This window comes from Montipora capricornis, chromosome 8 (genome assembly GCF_036669925.1).
Source record: "Montipora capricornis isolate CH-2021 chromosome 8, ASM3666992v2, whole genome shotgun sequence".
Classification (NCBI taxonomy): domain Eukaryota; kingdom Metazoa; phylum Cnidaria; class Anthozoa; order Scleractinia; family Acroporidae; genus Montipora; species Montipora capricornis.
The window spans coordinates 5715014-5735013 of NC_090890.1; the positions used below are offsets into that span (position 1 = coordinate 5715014).

Sequence of the window (20000 nt, forward strand, 5' to 3'; positions counted from 1 at the left end):
AAACAACAGATCAAATTTAAGTAGTTGACTTGGTAAAGTGTCTACATGTGCATTTTCCAAAATGGTCACTATAATTATGAAAAATACACTTGTTTTTATTCCAGCCCTAAGGGCTGATTTGAATAATTTGAAACAGATATGTAAATAGAAATTGTTTTGGAATGGGTCTACATTTATCAGTGCTGAATTTCTTATTATATTGAAAGATTTTATCGTGGAACTTTCTGTATGCCCAGAAATCTGTTTTAATTACAAAGTGAAGTGGGCATGGCTTAAGTTTCTTTGATCAAATTTGGTATTTATTTAAAATGTGATTTCTTATGGGTGACTGGTCCTGGCCTCCTAAATTTAAGTTTGATTTCTTTTCCAGCTATCTTTTTTCCATCAAAATGTGAGACTTGAATTTGCACATGAAGTTACGGCCAAAAAAGTAACTAAGCGGATGCAATAATATACTATAGATTATTTTTGTGATTCTACAAGGGTGAAAGGGTGAAAAGAAAGTGTTACTTATTTTAAAAGAACAATTTCCCATTAGCTACAGAGAGGACTTCTTTTTTCCCCCCCAAACATTTGAGAAATACTTTGATTCAAGCTAATATTTTAAACAATACCGTTAATTGAAAAGTACTTTTTGTGTCCCTTGTAAGTGGCCTATTATGATAATTTATTATGTCTCATCTGGGTTATGTTTATTTATTTTCGCAATTTGCTACATTAAACAGCTGAAATCACTGCGATTTTTATAACTGACATGTTGTCAATGATGCAATGATATACATGTATGAAATGAATTACACGTATAATTATTGAACTGCAGATATGAAAGCAAGTGAAGCTATCATCCTTGCAGTTATGAATGCGATTTTAGCAATTATTGCGTAGAGAAGCCTGAAAAATTCAGGACTTCAACAGAGTTTGAACCCTTGACCTTGCGATACTGGTGCGACGCTCTAACCAACTGAGCTATCATAATGAAGCCACTGACGTTGGGAGCTGGTCATTTGTCATTTGACATGTTATCAATGGAAAAACTAGTTAAGGTGTAAAAATCAATAACTTGGAGCATTGCACTGGGATCACAGAGGCCCTTGGTTTGAATCCTGTTGAAGCTATTTTTCAGGTTTCTATAGGAGACAATTGTTTTAATGGACCAATTTCGATATATTAAAATTCAGTCCTAAACAAAAGGCATCAGCTCGAGGCTCTGGGGAATAAATGTAAGGATTTGTATGAGTTTATTCCCCAGAGCCTCGAGATGATATCTTTTGTTAACGACTGAATTTTAATAATATCGAAATTGGTCTATTGTCCAGCTAAGTGTGAGGATCACTTCTATCTGCATTGTATATGAAAGGACCCTTCCAAGACCATTGAACACCCCCTGATGAAGCCACTAGACAGTAGTGTTTCTTCAAACCAGACTTTCAGAGTAGCATCAAACTATGCCAGGAAAAGATTTTGTTGAAAGCACTGTTGCATCCACCAAAGAGGGTATTAGAGAGAGGGGTCTGGTGAAAAGAAAAACCATGGTGACCTGTTTAAAGTGGGTTAACCAACCCAATTCTTATAACACAAATGCAGGGTAACTCACTTTGTTAACCCGAGTGTAAGTGATTGAGCTGGGATACATGTCGTTGTTGCGAGGTAGGACAGAAAGGTGGGAACTTTTAATTTCTTTGCGATCTTTCTTTTGGAAAGATGGTATTAAAGGTCTCTTGCAAAATTTATTTTAAACAGTTATTGATGAAAGTTAATGATAGAAGAACACAATGTAATCGGGCTACATGCAGTGCTTGAAATTAGTGGTCGTCCGGTTTCCCCATACGACCAGAAAGTTTACTGGGCGAGCAGTTCTTGGTAAAAGAAACAGCCTGTTTGCCCGAGAAAAAGACCATAGACAACCCAACCAAAAAAAGAAAATGAATTACATGTACATAAGCAGCACCTGACTCACTTGTCGGTTTTCTATTGTAAATGTGAGATAGCAGTGTGAAGTTAACAATAATTACTCTACTGCCGCTGAACATTTTCGCATGTTTTGAATATCTGTGGCTTTTATAAAATGTTGTCAGATAGGAAAATGCAAGAGACAATGTCACAAACATACAGGTGATGCAGATCAAAGACCCTATTACTTAAACCCAGGCTCACGCCCTAAGGGATACTGAAAGCTCCATTGCAATGTGATTGCATCTCAACAAGGAGTGCTGTGTTAATTGCAGGGGGTTTTCTACTGAGCAACCAAGGATTTATCGGGGCAACCTAATTCATGGGTTTGGTTGCCCAGCTTTTGAAATGGACAACCTGGAATTAATTTTAAAGCACTGTCAACATGTCATCTCGTAAATTTTGGTGCAGTTTAAATGTCAACCCAATTAAGCGTTTTATCTGAATACTTACAAATTGACTGTATTGGATACAATTTCATTTCACAATTCAGAACAATATTTTCCGTGGATTTGTATGGGAGTTATAACGGATGAGTAAAATCATTTGGCGTTAGAGTAAAATCTATTTAGTCTCCCTCCTTGCAATCAATGGGTTAAAGACAAAGGGGAAAAGTCTAGTATGTTCTATGTTATGACCTTGACCTGCAAGACCGAATAAAACCTCTGATATATTGGATATTTCATTCAAAACTCTACTCTTAACGTGAAAAATTTAACCTTTAAAATCACTGTTTGGTTTATTATCTTCATTGATGTAAGAAATGACTGTTATAATGAATTAAAATTCATTACACGTCAAGTTCTAAATTAAGTAGTTGTTGCCTATCGCAAAAGTGGTTTTGCCAGTTTTTAATTGATAACAATATAAAATAATAATTATTAGTATAAAAACACAGGTGATTATACAAAATTGCGCGCTCTCATTGGCTCGCTATCTCTGATTATCAGCCGATAATCACCTCGATGGACAAAATGGCTACCAGTAGTCGTTTTGCCACTTTAAGTGAAGATGATTTTGTGTTGAAATGTTTTTTTTCTCTCTTTTTTGAAATAATAACCTGTGTATTTATGATAAAACAGTGATTATCGGTGAATATTCACCTCGACTTCGTCTCGGTGAATATTCACCGATAATCACTGAGCCTGAGGCGAATAAATTTTGAATATTTTAATCCCTACTTCAAAGGAATATGAAAAGTATACAAAGCATTTAAAGTTAATAATAAAGTATTCTCGTTTGTCTCACGATGTGGTCACTTGTGATGTACATGTAGATCGTGACGTTTTGACTGCATACTGCTAGTCTTCATCAGAGGATGAGGTTAACTGGTTACGCGTCACCGCTTAAGCAGGATGCTCCGCTGTGATTGGTTGGCGTAACCAGTCCACCTCATCGCCTGATGAAGACTAGCAGTATGCAGTGGAAACAGTGCGATCTACATCAGAAGTGACCACCTTGTGAGACAAATGAGAATACTTTATTATTATTGTACTTCACCACAATGAATAACAGCAACCTTTTTCATGACGTTAAAAATTAGTTTACAGTGGTACCTTTTCCCCTTTTTGCCATAAACAAGTGATGTGTAATAAATTGTGCTAACATAACCACCAAACTGGATGTACTTGCCTCCAAACAGCAGTAGGAGCATAGCCTAGTTAAATTTAACATCTCTAGCACAGACATGCCACCAGCATGTTTCATGTAAATTAAAGCACATTGACCAAATCAAGAGATGGTGGCCTCTCAACACGCTACAGCATGATGAGGCACATCTGTTGTGCAGCATTGTAGAAGTACATGTAATTTTAAAATCAATAGGCTGCATTAATTAAGACAGAGTATATTTTAATTAAATCAGTGAGTAAATGTACATAATCTTGTCAAGTTAACTGCCTCCAAATTTATTGTCAAAAATAAACTGTCCAAGTTACACTAATTATGCATGATACTTCCCAAATTTGAATAAAAGAGAGATGATTTCATAACGTTTTGTCGTCATTGTACTAATTTAACAGCTCGAGTTTCCAGAAGATTCAGATGAATTCCCTGAATGATTGTGAAGACTTCCAAGTGAAATGGAGCTAATTCCAGTTAAACTTTGGTGAACAAGGCCAGTTAGATTTGTGATACAACCGTGCAGTTTATCATGCAGTTCTCTTGCCCAATCTTGAGCCAAGTTAGTATGGTTTTCCAATTCTTTATTGACATCTTTCAACATTTCCACTTCTCCCTCCATGTGTTTCCAATGTTCTTGAAGCTTGCCAACTCTACAGTAAATCCCCTGTAACTTTGCCTTTTCTTCCATCAGACAGCCTTCCACAAAGAGCCTCAAATCCTTTTCTTGGCTGAGGTGAAGTTGCAGCTGTTTTACTTCAGAAGTTAGCTGTGCTAGATTAAATTCTGTTTCTCCTGTTTGCAATTTGAGTTTCTCCATAGCTTTGCTGTCACTACTTGGTTCACTGGGTTCCTCTTTCCAGTGAGAGAGGGCTGTAAATATTTTCCTCCTAGGCCCAAATAATGTAATCCCAATGTCTTTGAGGTCTTTATCTGTGAAAGTCAACAAGGTACTGAAATCAATCTTATTTTTCTCAAAATCTGGAAGGTATTTTGTCAATTTCAGTTCCTCTAGGAATCCTGCAATAGTTGGTTGAGGTTGTAGCATGCCATTGCCATGCTGTAGTGAACTTTTGTTTCTTTCAAAAGTCTCTGCGCTATTCACTTTCTGCAACTGCTTATGCAAACTGGCACTTTCAACTGTTCTTCCGCAGTTGATAAAAAAATGCTCCTCAACACTTCCGACTGTTCCATCAGGAGTAACAGGAAGATGATTTGGGCTTCCCACTACATGAGCTGTATGAATCTGGTTTCCCAATGGAGTGGGAATATTAATTGGCTTGCCCTCATTCTGACCACACATTAGCTTGGCAAAGGCCTCTGGACCATCACGGATACCAGTTATGGGAATAGCATACTTATCTTTGAGCCAACCAGATACTTTGCTTTGAGTATCAATGTCATTTCCATCACTTGTACTGTCGGGTGACAGACCAGGTTCACTTCGAAGCAAATAGTTTGGCTGATGTTGAAGCAGCTGGTAATCAATTATATTAACAACAGTATTGTTTCCATGCCGGAGAGCCAGAGAACGTGCATCTTCTGCAAGTTTTGTCCTGGCTTGAAGGCTTGCCTTATGTCTAAGAAGCACTTCAAATATAACCTCATGTCCTTCTTTGGCAGCCACCAAAAGTGGCGTCATTTCCATATCATATTCTCTATGTTTTGGCAGAGAAAACAAAGACCACACATTAGCTTATTAAGACAACAAATCATTCAAGTAAAGTCTAAACCAGGCTGATTTAGAAAATATCTTCCTCTCATCCCCTCCACAAAGCCTAGACATAAACACATTTTGGCTTTCCAGGTCTGACTTGCGCTGACCTGAAATTTTCAACAAACAACAATCTCTTCCTTGTGCAGCCAACTTTTCATGGAGAATGCATAGGATCAATTTCTAAAACAGCGAAGGTTGGCCATTTTTTCTTCTTGTGATTTATATAGTTCAGGAATCCAACCTAATCTTAATCAATTAATTCAATATTTTTGGAACAGTTTATTGAACGAACAATAATTATTGCAAGCAATTTACCAGCACAATTTCAACCTTGTTCCCAGGGTATCTCTTCTCTTCCTCCATTGTTGAGAGAGACCCTGGGAATGAGGTTAGTACATTTTGAAGTAACTAAAATGAATTTACAAATCCATCTTTACAAGTAACTAAAACAATAATATTACTATAGGGAAAAAAAATGGTTAAAAACATTGCTTTTGTTATTCAAATGTGCCAGCCACAGGAACAAAAGACCCTCTGTTTCAACAAGCAATGAGGCTCTGGTTGGTACAATGACAATAGGTGACGCCAATGATATCTTAATTCCCCATAAACTACAATTATCTTGGACAATACTAGTTGGGAAAATGTGATGCTCCAATTTGTCTGTGTGATAAAGATAAAGATTAAATTCTTCCTACTTCCCCTGCCCATATTCCTACGTTGATGAAAAACATATCCAAAGGCTTGCACATTATTTTGCATCACACTATCAACAATGGTATGGGGAGGGGGAGAGGGGGAAGGACCAATATACTTTGCGAGTGCATGTGTTAATGCATCAATCAGTTCCAGCGGTGTACTTTAAATTTAAGACTTTTTTTTTTTAATTTCGCATAGTTCGTAGAGCGGACCCCTCTACGAACTATGAATTTCGTTAAAACTTACCTAATCTCTCTGTTAGCATCATTTTCTAGCAACATCTTTACAACATTTACATGTCCTTGGTAGGTGGCGTAAAACAGACTAGTCCATCCTCTGTTATCCTGAGCATCGATCTTTGCACCATTCTGTAGAAGAAAATAAACGACAGTTTCGTTCCCACAGCTGGAAGCGAGCATTAGCGGTGTGGCTCCGTAGTTCTTCTTCGTTCTCGAGCGCGCATTGACGTCCACGGGAAAATCAAGAAGTAGGTTGACAATGTTATCATGCCCAACATAAGCGGCATACATTAGTGGCGTCCACCCGTCGCGGTTGTACTGATCGAGGTCAACTATTTCTATTCCGTCCGCTAGGAATTGCTGAACACAGCTGTATTGACCAACAGAGCACGCTGTACAAAGATCCATTTTGACAATTTCATCATCATTCCACAGATTGCTGCAGTCATTTACTTTGATCAACTTGGAATTAGATGAACGACCTTTCGATTGCGAAGAGTCCGTTGCTGCTGCCATAATATTTAAGTCTTTTTAGATGGTTTTCCCTGGTTCGGTTGAATAGCTCATTCTTTAAACCATACCACAGACCACGCAACGAGGCCTTCGCCAATCAGAGCGCGATTTTTGTGGGTGGGCAAAAATAAAAATTCCCGGAAGCTCTAAAGCATTTCTATACTTCCGCCTAATTTTGAAGATGTGTTGTGGAGGTTGCACAAAGTCGACGTTTGCATAAATTTCGGGCAAAATGAACTTATTGTGCATGAGATAACGGAGTTTCATCTGACTTCAGAAATTCTCTGGAAGTGCCATTAGCAGTATTGTGACCACACCATCACATGTCACTGGTACTTTATCACGTGATAGAAACTGCTCGTTCTTTCTCCCGACTCCAGTAGATGTCTATTGAATACGGTAGTGCAAACACTTGGGAAGAGATGCAAACATGACTGGTTACGTATCTGTATCATCCAGGTCATCTCAAGCCGCTATTGTGAGGTCAGAGTATGGTTGTCCAAATATCGAGTCATTAAGCGTAATAATCAAATTTTTTGAGCCTGGTGGATTCAGCGGGCGCTTTCATTTTCACGGCATAAATATTAATTTACCTAACACCGTTGCAGCTTGACAGCTGAATACCCAAAGAAGGATTCCCCTTACCGCGATCGATTCAATTTCCCTTCGTTATAGATCCATTTTTGTGTATCTGTCAACCCTTTTGCACTTTCATGATCAGTCATACCTTTTCTTATGATCGGAATGACTAGCTGAAGAAAGCAGGAAACGGTTTATGCAATATTTTAATTTAACCGAAGTGATTTGCCATAATGGGTTAAATTGGATTACCCTCGAAGGGTGCTCAGTCGAAAACCGTCCATTTGACTTTTGGTCGCTTTCGATAGAGAGAAGACTTATTTACTTACTAAAGGGACCTCGGTAATACAAGCAGAACAAGTTAATTTTTGTTTCTAGTTCCCTCTTCTTCGTGTTTTTTTTACTTTCAATTGAAGCGTGGTTAAGCGGTATTTCAAGGGTCTTTCATAGTACTTGATGTATGGTACCTGATTTGCTATCCCATCTCAAAGCGCGACATTCATGATTGGATTATTTGGGTTGATTGTAATGGCTCACACATCAATCAGGCAGCTTATTGATTCCAACACCAGATAATGCAACCAACAATCAATTAATAAATTAATTTAGCTTTACCTTATGTCAGCCAGATTATCAGGGTGAGTGTAATAATGAAAGGTTGAAGAAAAGTAAAAGGGCTTAGTCATCATTTAGAGGCAGAAACCTGATGCAATAGACCAATTCGGCTAACTCAATGTTGTACCCAATTCAAATCTCTCGTGGTTAAGATTCTTTGTGTGTTGAATTTGCATGACAATGAAGCATTCACATTTAAATGAGATGGAAATACTTGGAACAAAACGTTTTATTCCCAAAAGATTTGAATTGGGTACAACACTGGGTTAGCCGAATTGGTCTATGGGGTTAGGTAGAAAGAAGGCAGGACCACATACATATTATTTGAGAGGAGGTATAGGGCCTGGAGATTTGAGCATGGCCTCCAAGAATTTGCATCATTTTCTCCCTCTAAATGTTTACCCAATGAGGCATGGGGTGGGGATTTTGACATTTTCATTGAAAAAATTTCAAATTCCCTACCCCTGGGACAAAAAAAGTGGTCAAAATGTCCACCCAGCCGCAAGTGAAGGTGGTAAAATGTCCTTTGTATGATCAAAATCGCTAGCCTGGGGACGTCACATAGGATCAAAACCCCTACCCAGGGGACAGACCTCAAGATCAAACTCCAGTGGTTAGCCCAACCTCCCCTCCCTGGGGCTTAACGTTGGTAGGTGCATAATGACATGGCTATTTCATTGCTTACAGAACTCGTTTCATTGTGATACTTTATTTTGCATACAACAGGCCATCAGTCTGGCACCAGTTCACTGATTTTGCTAACGTTTTAAAGGCCTTTATTGGCACAGCCTATCTGTCTTTACCATTTGCTTTTTATCAGAGTGGACTTGTGGTAAGAACCTCTTTCAACATTTATCACCCTTTTCATTATTTCTCTCACTGCCATTAATCAGATCACTAAGAGGACGAAGCAATCAATTTGATTTCTGGGTTTCAATACCAGGGCATTTATTAATTATTCGGGGTGTAAGGGGAGGCGTTAAATAGATATGAGGCGTTTATTAGAGAGGGAGTTTATTTCAAGTTCACTGTAACAACTAGAAAATCCAAGTAAAAGTTCATAGTTCTATATCAACATGGCAACAACAGTAAGTTTATAGTTCTATAAACAGAGAGGCAGGCGTAGCTCAGTCGGTTAGTGTGCGGCCTTCTGAGCTGGAGGTCGCCAGTTCGATCTCCATCTCATTTGATCGAAGTCTGTTTTGACTTTCCTCCGATCCGTATTGCTGTCGCTTTGAATACCTGTAAAATGGAGCATTGATGGAGGAAGGGGGGTAAAAGGTGTGCACCGAGGGCCACAAGTTCATCGGTAACTCTAGTTGACTGTCACTTGTTACCCTCATTAAAATAAGGACCTTTACTATTAATGCAGCAAAAACAGCAAGTTTATAGTTCTATATCAATGTTCGTGTCGTCATCTGCATCAACCATGTTTTCATCGACATCCGACTCAGTCATGACCTGATTGATTTCCAACATCATTGCCATTTATTAATAGCGCTTATTATCGATTGATTGATTTGATATTGTTGGGTGTCCAAGCAACCGAGGTATTAAATAAATGATTTTGCTTTATAGAAAGACGATTTTTCTTTGGAGGGTAGGGGTGGGCTTAATTAGAGAGAAAGTCATGTGCAGTTAACATGATCAATGGCAGTAAAAAAGGAAATCCCAAAGATTTAACTTCTTTTCAAAAAGCATCTTAACCCAAGGTGTTATGTGCACATTTTTTGAAATAACCGTTTTGTAGACTTAACTGCTTCTCTTGAAAATAAACTCATGCTTGTGGTTGTAACAGTATTGTTTTCATGCCTCCAAATCTCTAGTCTTCTATGATGACCAGTCACACCAACCTCCTTTACAAATCTCTACGTTCTAGCATCCAGTGTCCCTGGAGATTAGTTTCCAGGTTCAGTGGATCGTAAGGTAATGCCCGGTCTAAACTGTCTTACTAAATATTGAAACCTGAGGACTCTAAAAGGATCAACCCGCTAATTTCTCACAAGGCAAATTCAAATTTTGTCAACTGTTACCGGTACATGCAGTAACAAGTTTCCAAATCAAAGAAGCCATTATTTTCTCATGCATGAAATGCTTCTGCGGCGACAAATGCAATTTCGTTTGCCAGCATTCAAAAGGCTATCTCCATCATCAAACGTTATTGAATTACCTGTACCCTTTACCCATTGACTCCTGGGAGTGAGGCTAAACAGATTTTACTCTGGTGCAAAACAATGTTACTCGTTAACTGGGGGGTGATCTGGGGCTCCTGAGTGAGGAGTGAATGGGTTAATAGAGCAACTTTCATAGGACCTTGAAAAATAAACGTAAAAACAGAACGTAAACAATTAATGCAAAACATTTAATTGGCTTATTGAACAAAAGCAAACAAGTGCAAATTTTCATTGGCTTAGCAAACATGGAATGATGAAAACAAATTCATCTCTCCATGGAAAGCGATCAGCATTTCGCTTTGACGTAATTTGAAATGCAGTAATGTGATTGGACAATCAAATTGTTTACTGCCCTTGTTAGGAGTTTCCTTTGTGGGAATAAGAAAAATTTAATATTGCCAAACATTGGTCTGAGACAAAGTGCAAACACTTTTTCAAGGTCAGAGGAAAATTGCTCTCACAACTCCAGGGTGAGTGAAAGATATCTTTTTGTTAACATAAAGGTTTTGTTTGATTGCTGCCTTAACTCTAGGGAAGAAAGGGTGTAATAGTATTAACTGGCATAGTAATCTGGTTCCTGTTTGTTTTTAGTTGGGTGTGATTGGACTACTAGTTATAGCGATCGTAACAGACCATTGCTGTCAGCTGATAATCAAATGTAAGAATGCAGCCGTTGAAATGGTGTTGCACTCATCTTCAAAATACCAAGTCCTACAGACAGAGGCATGCTATGAAGAGATGGAAAAAGTTAAGGAGACAATTGAAAAAGAAATGACACTAGGTGACATTGGAAACATAGCCATTGGACCATGGGGATACAGAATTGTGAACATCGCATTGGTCATAACACAGACTGGATTTTGCACGGCTTATTTTATATTCATAGGAAATACGATAGCAGAAATGTTTCCTCTTTCATATAAAGCTCAGATTTTGGCACATTTAAAACCTTCGACAAATGAAACTCTTATGGACACAGGAAATCATGTCATGGAAAGTCTGAATGAAGTAATCACAGGTCACCCAGTCACTAGCAAGCTAATTAATTCGTCTACCATGGTACCACCACTGGAAGCGGTGCCGACAGCACCTCTCTTTGTCCTTCTTCTTCTGATACCTTTTCCTTTCCTAGTTCTCATGGCCTACACGCGAAGTATTCGTAAACTTGGACCCATAAGTGGTATAGCCAATGTAACAATACTTGCTGGATTTTTAGGCCTTCTTGCATTCCTGTTGCATGGTAAGGATCAATGGTAATAATGATGTTAAACTTGCACTCATAGTAGGGATAAAGGTGCTTTGTCTTCCAATTTAAAAATTGGAAGATAACATAATTTGATAGTAGATGTCTTTTTTCCATAGGTTTCCATTTTAAGCCTAAAGATGTGACTTTCTTTAAGTGGTTCACTTTTCCAGTGTTTTTTGGCCAGTTGACCGGAGCATATGAGGGAATTGGAACAGTGAGTTATGTTATGAAAGTTATAGTTATCAACTATAACATCAGCTTTCAAGACAAGTGGTATACACCAATCATTGCACCTTCACAAACATATGGACTTCAGAGTTCCAAAATGTTTCACCTGGTCATCTTCAGTGCTGTAACTGTCTGATTTTTCACCTTTTGTCAGCTTCTGTTTTTAACAGTCAGCTAAGTTTCAAAGCAAATGTGATTGATCAATAGTTCAATATCAAATTATTTGAACTTCAGGCTTTGTATGTTCATGAATGGTACAATGAAAGAGAGGCTGGTATATCACACAAGTGAATAGTGCTCTCCGCCCACGCTGATTGGCTAACTCTGAGTTTCCTCTGAGTAGCCTGTGCCTGAGATTTAAAATTTCCAACCACATTTTACAAAGAACAAAGTAGTGTTTGGGTTTGCTTTTTATTAGTCACCTCAGTGTCGGTGAACATGGTGGATATTGACCTCACCACTTGAATCGCGGCTCAGTAAATATCCACCCCTATTCACCTCCACTTCGGTGAATAATTGTTAAATAATGGATCTGAATTGTGGATTTGAGGATTGTATTGGGAAAATTTTTCAGAGTAGAGATGGTAACATTAATATTAGTGTGAAAACATGAATGAATTACAGGACAAAATCCTTGTTGTGGTTCAAATCTTTTCTTGGTTTAAAACGTTTAAAACTAGTTCAGTTTTGATTTTAAAACAGTAACAAAAGTGAAAGGAAAGTGAGAAGATTTTTAAGTCACCAAAGATAGAATAGGGGATCCCTCACTCTTCAGAACCACAGCCCAGACTAGACAATTTAGGTAAACCTGGTCATAAAACCTGGTGGTATAGCATTTTGTTTTTCAAAGCTGAGTATCAGAGATTGTGCAAGACCCAGAAACATATTAATCAACAGTTTTGGTACAGAAACAATTACTGATCATAAACTGAAGCACAAAGACCAATGGCAATCAATAATAATTATTAGTAGTTACTGTTACTCAATTTCAAAGAATTCTTTCTGCCAAATCCCTAGCATGAAAAGAGGCAGCTAATAATAATAATAATAATAATAGTAATAATAATAATAATAATAATAATAATAATAATAATAATAATAATAATAATTATTATTATTATTATTATTATTATTATTAATGGTTTCTGATTCGTTTTGAAATGGGGGAACAGCAATTCTGAAACTGGCTATGTTAGTCTCAGCTAGCTATTGATGTAAATGTCACAACCAAAGCCTTGCTGGCTAGCAAAACAGCTTCTCTCACCAAAGTATGTGTAAAAGATGTCTTTCCTGTGAAATACAGTATTTACCCTATCAGCTCACTGCCCATTCAATATCCCTAAATAATTCAGAAATCATGGTTTTCTCAGTTGATGGTAGATACTCATTCTGATGATTTCTAATTGTTTATGGCTGTAGGTGATACCCATAGAGTCAAGCATGGCGGAGAACAGACCTCGCTTTCCACTTTATCTGCACTTGACTATTGCAATGGTCTCTGTCATCCTTGGGTCATTTGGCATGCTTGGGTACATGATTTACGGCAGTGACGTTCCACAGATTGTTACAAATACCCTGCAGACAGATTTTCTAGCGCAGATTATTCGTATCACACTTGTTATCGCAGTAGTAATGACATATCCCCTGCAGCTCTACCCAGTCATTGAAATTATGGAGTCAATATTCTTCACTAAAGTACATTCCAGAAGCAAGTCACACTTAGATAGGCTCATTGCCGGACCAAGTATTAATACATCTGAGAATCCAAATATAGGTGTATCTAATTCTTCAATTGAGCCTTACTTTAGTGGATCCTACCATTCCACTGGAGCATCTGAGCCTGCATCTGCACGTAATGACCCGGAGACTGAGGTTCTTTTACCTAAAGATTCAGAGATACTTCAGTATAAGGTTAGTATGGTGATGATGACATGACATTTCTAGCACCCCAGCATGCAGGCATCCAAAGTAGAAACAGATAATTTTGTCCAGAAATGTGCACAATCAGATGCATGCTGATTTTGACAAGTGTCCTCTTCCTCTTAAAAAATCCCTCCTGGCTAGGAATAGACAATATTAGTTTTTGCCTCTTCATAGATTAAGGTCTGACACAAAGTGTGTCCTAAACTTTGCTCCTGAAAGCTAGATTAACAGTTACATTTACCCTAACCTCCATTAAAGAATTCCTTCAATGCTCTTGCCGTTAATTCAAACATCACAGTGAACACACCATTGAAAAGCTGTCAAGTATGTGTGGGACAAGCCTGAGTGCCAAACGTTTTGAAAAATAAAAGGGAATTTCTGAACGTTTGGGTATATTTCCCCTTTCTAATCACTTACAATTGACTGTATGCATGCAAGTGTCCGGTTAAGTCTACGCATTTGGCTACCTCTTGCCAACAATAAGGGAAATGTTGGGGTTAGCAATATATTGAGGTTAGATAAGAAACTATATATAAGACCTACAGGACTATAAAAAATTCTGAGCAGTAGGTCAGATCCTCTGGGTACTCCAATTTTTGTCTCTCCTCAAAAACCAACATTTGATTTGACTTGATGTCCATTAATTTTTTATAGCAGTTGACAGTGTCCCCAATTAGTGCTCCAATGCTAGAACCACTAGACACTTAAACAAAGTTCCTTTCCTTTCCCTTTTTTATTTCCTGCTGTACATGTATTAGTAATAATTAAGAACTATTCACTGAAGTGGAGGTCCTTCACTTCTCAGTAGACTGAATAGTTCTTGTAGTATAAATGTGCAAATAAAGAGACCTGACATTTTAGAATACTGGTACCTGTACAGTTGTGATGCATGCAAATTGAAGTAAGCAGGGTCTTTTTTTGCAATGAAAGTGCTTGCTTTCCATGAAATTTGTGGACCAGGTTTAATAATAATTATTATTAAACCAAGGCTGTGACATGTTCATTGAATTTGTTGGTTGACGTCTTTGCTTTGTTGCAATGATGCTTTTCTCTGGGTGGGTGTTTCACATCTCCATTCTCATCACAAACTAGATTTGATTTCCAGTCTTCTTGTAAAGCTCACCAATTTTGATACATTACATGCTTTGCCTATTTAGGCTTTTTTTGCTTCAACCTTCTGTGTTCTGTTCTTTCTTTTCTGCAGACAGCAGCTTGGAAGAGGAATCTGCTTCGCACAGCGCTGGTCCTCATAACAGCGGGAATTGCTGTTCTCCTAAAGGATGAATTTGCCTACGTGAATGCCCTGATTGGCTCATTAGGAAGTTCAGTACTGGCTTACATATTACCTTGCACTTTTCACCTTGTTTTATTCAAAAACACCAACTCTGTGTGTGTGGTTATCAAGGACATTGTCTTCATCCTGTTTGGTGTTGTCGGAGGTGTAGTGGGTGTTGTTATAACTGTAGAAAATATATTTAAGCATCTACACTACTAAAGAGACATTTAAGATATAACATAGCAAAGGATTTAAAATCTATGTCACCTTACTTGAAGCAAGGGTATTAATTATTATTTTATTACGAAGCTCTTATAATTTGGATGCACCGTAGCAGGACCTCTATTTCAAACTGCTTCGCCAATTGTTTCACTACAGATCGGTGTTTTACTTATTTCTTAACAAAATGTCATCATCATTATTAATGGAGGGACAATTTTATATACTTTTTAGAAATCTGTATGCTGCACATGAGCTTATTGTGCTTGTCTGATTTAATTAATAAAAGTGATGACAAATCAGTGTTGTGAATTATCAGTTTAATTAATTTTAAACTATTTTTAGCAATGCATTATAACATTGAAAATGTTCATGTTCTGCTATGTACAGTGTAAAAGGTACCTTACATGTATAAGTATTAAAATAATCTTGCTCTCTTGAGGGGTCATACCCTGCGAGCAGAGTCTCTTTCGATCTTCCTAGATAATTCGGGAAGAGGAAAGTAGACTCTGCTTGCCGCCTCCACTTTCTTTGATTTGCTGCTCATCCAAAGAATTGGATGAGTCAGTCCAGTTTCGACTTGTCAAACCTTTTTTTTTTAATTTTTGCCCATGATCAATCACCATGCATCATCAATATTTTGAAAGTTACAACAGCGTGGCAATTTTAACTGTTAGAATTCCCATGAGTTTTTCCTTTGTGTCATGGAATTTAAGAGTATGGACTATCTTGAGTTTCCAATGAAATGATTCCTTGATTGTCGTGTTTTTGCCAGTGTTTTTAAAAAATATCTGGATACATTTACATTTTTAATGCATGCTCAATTCTCGGTTTTCACATGACGTCACGACCGCCATGTTGGTGCCCTAAACAAAGAAAAGGCGGCCATGTTGGTGCCCCGACCAAATCCTCCGGGAATTTAACTCTATTATTATGCAAACGCTTCCTTTTGTTTTCGTTGAAAAACATGGCTGTTGATCACGTGAGTGAAAACCAGCAATAGGAAATGTGCAGGCGGCGAGCAGACTCTACTTTCCTCTTCCCAACTTATCTAGGAAGATCGAAAGAGACTCTGCTTGCAGGGTAGAGAGGGTAGAGGGGTCATGACATTTAATTTATACATAATAAACCTGACTTGCTAAACTGGGTATACCTGAAGTACTTCTGTCCATAAATTTTGTACTTCTCTCATAGGCATGATTACATAACACAAGTATCTTGTAGGAATCAATTTTGTTTTTTTTAAAGAAAGATAGACTAATATTTCGGTCATTATTACCAAATGCAAACCAATATTGAGTGGCTGGTCTCACTCATGTCAATTTCTTTAAGTTTTGGTAATGAGGCAAAAAGTAATCACTGTATCATGCAGCATTCATTTTTTTAACATTACAGGAATTGATCTTTGTTTTTAAAAGAGTCTCTGGTCAGATGTTAATCGAAATTGTGAAACTGTATGTAGTTTGAAATATTTTGTACAGAGAATAAACTTGTGAATGATTGGTCTTTAGAAAGTGTCAACATGTTCCAAACAACGATCTTTGAAAAACTGATGTCTTTGACGATCAACACTATCACTTTTGGGAGTAAAAAATGAAGTGATGGCAGCAGTTCCTTTTGCTGGTCGTCATCAGTCATCGTCATCATCATCCTGAAAAAAATAATGCACATAAGGTTTCTGCTGTTGCAAGTCCACTTTGAAATAATTTAACAACCATCATTATGACATGATGCAAAAATAGGCACGCATTGTGTAAGTGTGGTAGTGCAGTAACAAAGTGCTTTATTTCCATATTGACAACTGAGCTTGCATAATATGTAGCCCTAGTAGTGATATTGTTTTGGTATCGTAAATCATTATAGTGCCATGGTAGATGTTTTAGGTAAATAGCCCCCTGATGAGACATGTGATTATTAGTAAAGTACTGAACCCAGAAAGATAGAAGAAAATAAAAGGGAATTGAGAAACATTGGCTTTGAGGCTGACATGTTGATCATTTTCAAGTTCCCTTACAACTTCTTTTTCACTACAAGGTTAAGCATGCACTCTGATTGTCTGACAGCTTTCTAGGACAAATGTTCACTGAAGTAAAGTCCTGTCCAGCGGGGTTAGTATCAGGATGGGAGACCTCAAAATATACCACTTTGTGCCAGAAACATAGGACCGAAAATTCTATTTCAAACTAAACAAGGAACAGATTTTGTTAGCCTGCCTTATGCAAAACAAATCTTGATGTAAAAGTAAAGAAATTTGATACACAGTTTTTAGGAAGAGCAGAAGGAAGGTTTAAGTGTTGATCGAGAATAAAATATTTTGCCATCAGCAACAATATTGCGACATGAACTACTAATATAAAAAGTTACCATCAGCGAAAACATTTTGGGAGATTTTTGCTATGTTCAATTTTTATATTGTACTTTTGACTGCACAAGTATGTTGCAGCTGCTGCCGTGATCAAGACACCTTTCGTGTTCATGAAACGAAATCATGGCAAGACACCAGGCTTTTGTTTTTCTTAGTTTGTTTTTTTTCCTTTCAAGTGTTATAAAGTTTGACAAGAAATGTGCTCAACTCTTGAGGTTGACTCTCCTAGACGAGGTTATTTATCACTAGGTAACTCCATTGTTATGGAAATAGCAGCTGCTTTATTATTCACCAACATCACAAATTCTTGCCGACTTTGGGACTCACTTTGTTGAAACTCAAGAATGCTTCCAACAGACTTGTTTTTCGTGATAAATTTTTGCACACACTACGGGCCTATTAGCACCACAGACACTCTTACAACCTGGTGACATAGTGTGTACTGTAGTACACTAACAGTGCACCAGCACAATGATGGTGTTAATCTCTTTAGCCTTACCAATGAACTGGAACTGCTTTACTATCCAAGATATTACTGCAAGTGGACCAGCTGAACCGAACAAGTTGCGGAAAGCCAAACACCTTGTCGGTAGATTCAGCCAACCACTTTTTAGTAGTCGGATCTAAAGTGATCAAAAAAATAACTTGCATTACAGGTAGGTCTTCAGAGGGATTAGCTACTGTAGCTTTGGGGTTGACTCGAGGCCTACAGACAACCTGGAGTGCCTACCTTGTTTCCTGGTAGCTACAAAAGAAGAAGAAACCAATATACATTATTTTAATGTGTTTTACCTGAAGGGTAACCAGAGCCATGTTCTCTACTGAATTCATTGTTCTCAGGAAATTTCCATTCTTTTAGAACTTGATCTCGAGCAACCTAACAACAACAGTAAAATAAAATTAATGTACCTAATTTATAAGTACTCCCCTTTGGGGCTTTTCGGGCCAAGTGATGACAGACAAACTCGACAAATTTTCCAGGAGGCTGACCAGCTGGCCATTTACTACAGATTTGAACCTGAGAAATTCAGAATTGAAGTCCAGTGCCTTTATACTAGGCCAACCTGGCCAATTTCCTGAAGTGTCACGAAGCCCATACAGACCAAACTGCTCCAACCAAATAAGCTAATTAAATTTTGTACCTTTGCACAAATACTTGCAGCACTGACAACTGGAAACTTTGCATCAGCCTTTGGAGTGACTGTTATCTGAATTCCAGGAAATATCTTTTGCAGTTTGTCTTGATATTTGTCAGCTACTCCAACTGTGTCAACATAAATCTACAAGAATTAATTCTGGTAATTATTGGTGTCACACTAAAGAAGCGAAGTGAGGAGGCACATGATTCATTACCTCATGTACATTGATGTTGCTTGAAAGAAGAAGGTTGATCAAACCAATGGCTGTATCATGGGAGACCTCATTTAGACTGTATTTTGTCCTTTCAAGAAAGTAATAATGATTCAGTTATTTGTAACACAGCTCCTTAACATACACTTAAATACTTAATTGACCACTCCCTATAGGGACTTTTCAGGGCCAATGAAATGCAATCACAACAGAACAGAACATTCAACAACAACTGTTAAGAATCCCAACTGGTCAGAGGCAAGCTAGTTTTCTATTTACAAGCACAGCTGAGAAGTTGAACCAGGGACTACCGGGAACAAATTCAACCAGTTGTCAGAACGTGTCTTGAACCCGGGATTCCTGGATTTCAAGGCAAGCACCCTAACCACTGGGCCACACTGCCTCCCTTAAACCCATAATTGACTCCTGGAAGCCAAACAATTTTACTCGTGAAATGGGGGCGTCCTAGGGCGTTTGAGATGTCAATGGGTTAAGTGGATGCAGAGGTTGTTAACCTATTGACTCCTGACCCCCCCCCCCCAAAAAAAAAAAAAAACAAAAACAAAAAAAAACAAAGTGATGATTAAAATCGTGGAGGACAGAGTAAAGTAAGTTTAGATGATCAGTGAATTTGAGAATATCAGAACAAGAAATACTCCATTCTGATTCAACAAGGAGAACAATACTTACCTTCTCAACATACTATTGGACAGGTAGTTTGGTGATAAGATATTGATTGCCCAGCCCATGAAATTCTTGTTTTCATCAATGATTTTAAAGAGATCCTCTCTCTGCTCTTCTGTTAATGTTTTAGAATCTGTGAAAATAAAACATGTTTCTTATAGAGCTAAGACGTAGCAACATACAAAGTTCTCAGTTAAAGAAATGGAATAACCTTATAAGAAACAATCACCTTCATTGCTGGAAGAGACTGGGCAATACAAAGACCAAGATAGCCCAGGGGAACTCAACAAGCTTTGCATTTTTTGAATGGCCACTTCATGTGCCCATCAAACTCTGGTTTGATGATAGTCCCTATTTTTATAGAATGGTATGTCCATTAATGAGACCAGACATACAAGACAAGTAAGCTTTCTAGCTTCTATTAGACCTCATTGTCATTCTGTTATATTGTTTGTCTGTTGCTTTATTTTATTTGAATGTATACTACATTGTAAATGAGGCTTAATGAAATGCCCCAACTCACATGCAGTTTAATAGAAACCCAAATTATGTGATGCATTATTAATAATAATATTGAAAAGTGGAGGTGGAAGGCTTGACATG

At 37.8% G+C, this 20000-nt stretch overlaps 4 protein-coding genes across 7 annotated transcripts in view; 2 read left to right on the top strand and 2 right to left on the bottom strand.

Moving 5' to 3' along the window:
• The window catches only part of LOC138014270 (uncharacterized), a 9946-nt gene extending 9193 nt beyond the window's left edge, over window positions 1-753 (top strand). Inside the window, exon 6 of the mRNA XM_068861311.1 lies at window positions 1-753. This exon is cut by the window's left edge and continues 295 nt beyond it. The gene's annotated coding sequence lies outside the window, so the exon portion shown is untranslated.
• A 1915-nt stretch (window positions 754-2668) lies between these two features.
• LOC138014267 (ankyrin repeat and SAM domain-containing protein 3-like) lies at window positions 2669-6746 on the bottom strand. The gene is made up of 2 exons (XM_068861306.1): window positions 6233-6746; window positions 2669-5228 (listed from the first exon to the last, which is right to left on the bottom strand). Exons 1-2 carry the CDS (start codon window positions 6739-6741, stop codon window positions 3965-3967), a joined length of 1773 nt encoding a protein of 590 aa, XP_068717407.1. The 5' UTR covers window positions 6742-6746; the 3' UTR covers window positions 2669-3964.
• Window positions 6747-7085: 339 nt separating this feature from the next.
• On the top strand, window positions 7086-15310 carry LOC138014268 (uncharacterized). 4 transcript variants are annotated; one of them, XM_068861307.1, is made up of 6 exons: window positions 7086-7221; window positions 8659-8764; window positions 10698-11346; window positions 11469-11566; window positions 13000-13491; window positions 14708-15310. In XM_068861307.1, the coding sequence occupies exons 1-6, from the start codon at window positions 7169-7171 to the stop codon at window positions 14996-14998; spliced, it is 1689 nt and encodes a 562-aa protein (XP_068717408.1). In that variant the 5' UTR covers window positions 7086-7168; the 3' UTR covers window positions 14999-15310. The 4 variants fall into 4 exon arrangements, with proteins under 4 accessions (XP_068717408.1, XP_068717410.1, XP_068717409.1 ...); XM_068861308.1 differs by lacking the exon at window positions 7086-7221 and adding an exon at window positions 7228-7955; XM_068861309.1 differs by lacking the exon at window positions 8659-8764 and having other exon boundaries at window positions 7104-7221.
• LOC138014271 (ribonuclease H2 subunit A-like) overlaps window positions 14854-20000 on the bottom strand; it is a 6166-nt gene continuing 1019 nt past the window's right edge. Inside the window, 6 exon segments of the mRNA XM_068861313.1 lie at window positions 14854-16649; window positions 17862-17986; window positions 18156-18240; window positions 18506-18643; window positions 18717-18804; window positions 19404-19530. Of these exon segments, the coding sequence (XP_068717414.1) occupies window positions 16506-16649; window positions 17862-17986; window positions 18156-18240; window positions 18506-18643; window positions 18717-18804; window positions 19404-19530 (707 nt within the window). The 3' untranslated portion in view covers window positions 14854-16505.